Source organism: Plasmodium reichenowi, chromosome 14 (genome assembly GCF_001601855.1).
Source record: "Plasmodium reichenowi strain SY57 chromosome 14, whole genome shotgun sequence".
Lineage (NCBI taxonomy): Eukaryota > Apicomplexa > Aconoidasida > Haemosporida > Plasmodiidae > Plasmodium > Plasmodium reichenowi.
The window spans coordinates 837,533-839,224 of NC_033659.1; the positions used below are offsets into that span (position 1 = coordinate 837,533).

General features: G+C 14.4%; 1 protein-coding gene across 1 annotated transcript; it reads right to left on the reverse strand.

Annotated features, from left to right (window-relative positions):
• Positions 1-53: 53 nt before the first annotated feature.
• On the reverse strand, positions 54-748 carry PRSY57_1420500 (40S ribosomal protein S25, putative; the record flags this gene model as incomplete). Its single annotated transcript, XM_020115285.1, has 3 exons — positions 54-296; positions 444-517; position 748. Coding segments are annotated over 3 exons (318 nt in total).
• Positions 749-1,692: the final 944 nt, after the last annotated feature.

Consider the following 1,692-nt stretch of genomic DNA (forward strand, 5'->3'; position numbering starts at 1 on the left):
TATATATATATATATATATATATTTATGTGTGTGTGTATATATTTGATACCATTTAAGCAACTTTAGTATATAATTTTTGACTATGGCTTTGTACACAAACTTCAGCAATTAATTTTTTGTCTGCTAGGTGATTAATAACAGCTCTTGCTACACTTAAGTTTACCTTATATTTTTCTGCAATTGCAGAAGGGGTTATAACCTTCATATTTTTACATTCAAGAATTTTGGAGTGAAGAGATTTGTCAATAAAAACGGCGTGGTTCAATTTTTCTTTATTCTTTCCCTTACCCCATTTCTAAAATATTCAAAAAAAAAAAAAAAAAAAAAAACAATTGGATATATTGAAAATAATAAAAGGGCATACAAATAAAAAATATATATATAATATATATTATCTATATATATATAATATTCTCCTTTTCTTTTTCTTTTTGATGAATACCTTTTTCTTAGTTCTTCCTGATGCTGCTGCGGCAGCTGCGATTTGTTCCTTCGTTTTTCTTTCTTTAGGAGGCACTACAATAAAAAAATATAAATATATAATATAAATATATAATATAAATATATGTATATATATATATATATATATATATATATATATATATACATATATCTTCGTTTTATTTTTCCTTTTCAGTAAATATGTTCATGCTTCTGTTTCATCATCATAAATGTATATAAATATTAAAGTTTTATATCATAATATATAATATATTTTTATATATATAGTAAAATATTATACTTACTTTTTTAAAATATTTTAAATTCTTAAAAATTAAATTAATATTTATATTATTAATTTACAAGTTTTTTATTTTTTTTTTTAAATGTTTCAAATACTTTTCAATATATTAAAATCTTATAAAAAGATTTATTTTAATATAAATATAAATTATATTTATTATTAATATTATTATATATTTTTCTTTTTCTTTCAAGTTCTTATAAATTTTTTAAATCCAATTTTGTTCTTATTTTTTTTTTTTTTTTTTTTCCCTCACATGTTATTGTAGTATATATTTACATATATATTTAATATATATATATATATATATATATATTATAAATATTATTGTATCCCTTAATATATAAAAATATATTTTATTTATAATATTATTATATATATATATATTAATAATATATACATATAAAAACGTACATAATAATGTCACTTTAAATAATCATATTATATATATTATATATTTGATTCATAATATATTATATATATATTATATATTTCTTATAATATTATTATATATATAAATATTTTATATATGCACATCCCAATATACTTAATTTTTTTTTTTTTTTATTATTATTATTGTTGAGAGATGTAAGTGGTTTTTTAGTATAAAATATATATATATATATATATAATAAATTTTATATTATAATATAAATAAATATAATATATATATATATATATATAAATATAGATAACCTGGAAATATATATTTATATTTTGTTATAATTATATTAGCAAGTTTTATATATATAATATATACAAATGAAAAAAAATATAAATGTATAATTTTTATTCATATGTAACTATTTATTTATTTAATATGGCCTTATAAATTTAAATGTTATTTTATGTATCTTTTAAAATATATATATATTATATATATATATATATATAATATGTATGTTTTTTTTTTTTTTTTTTTTTTTTTTTTTTTTTTTTTTTTAAA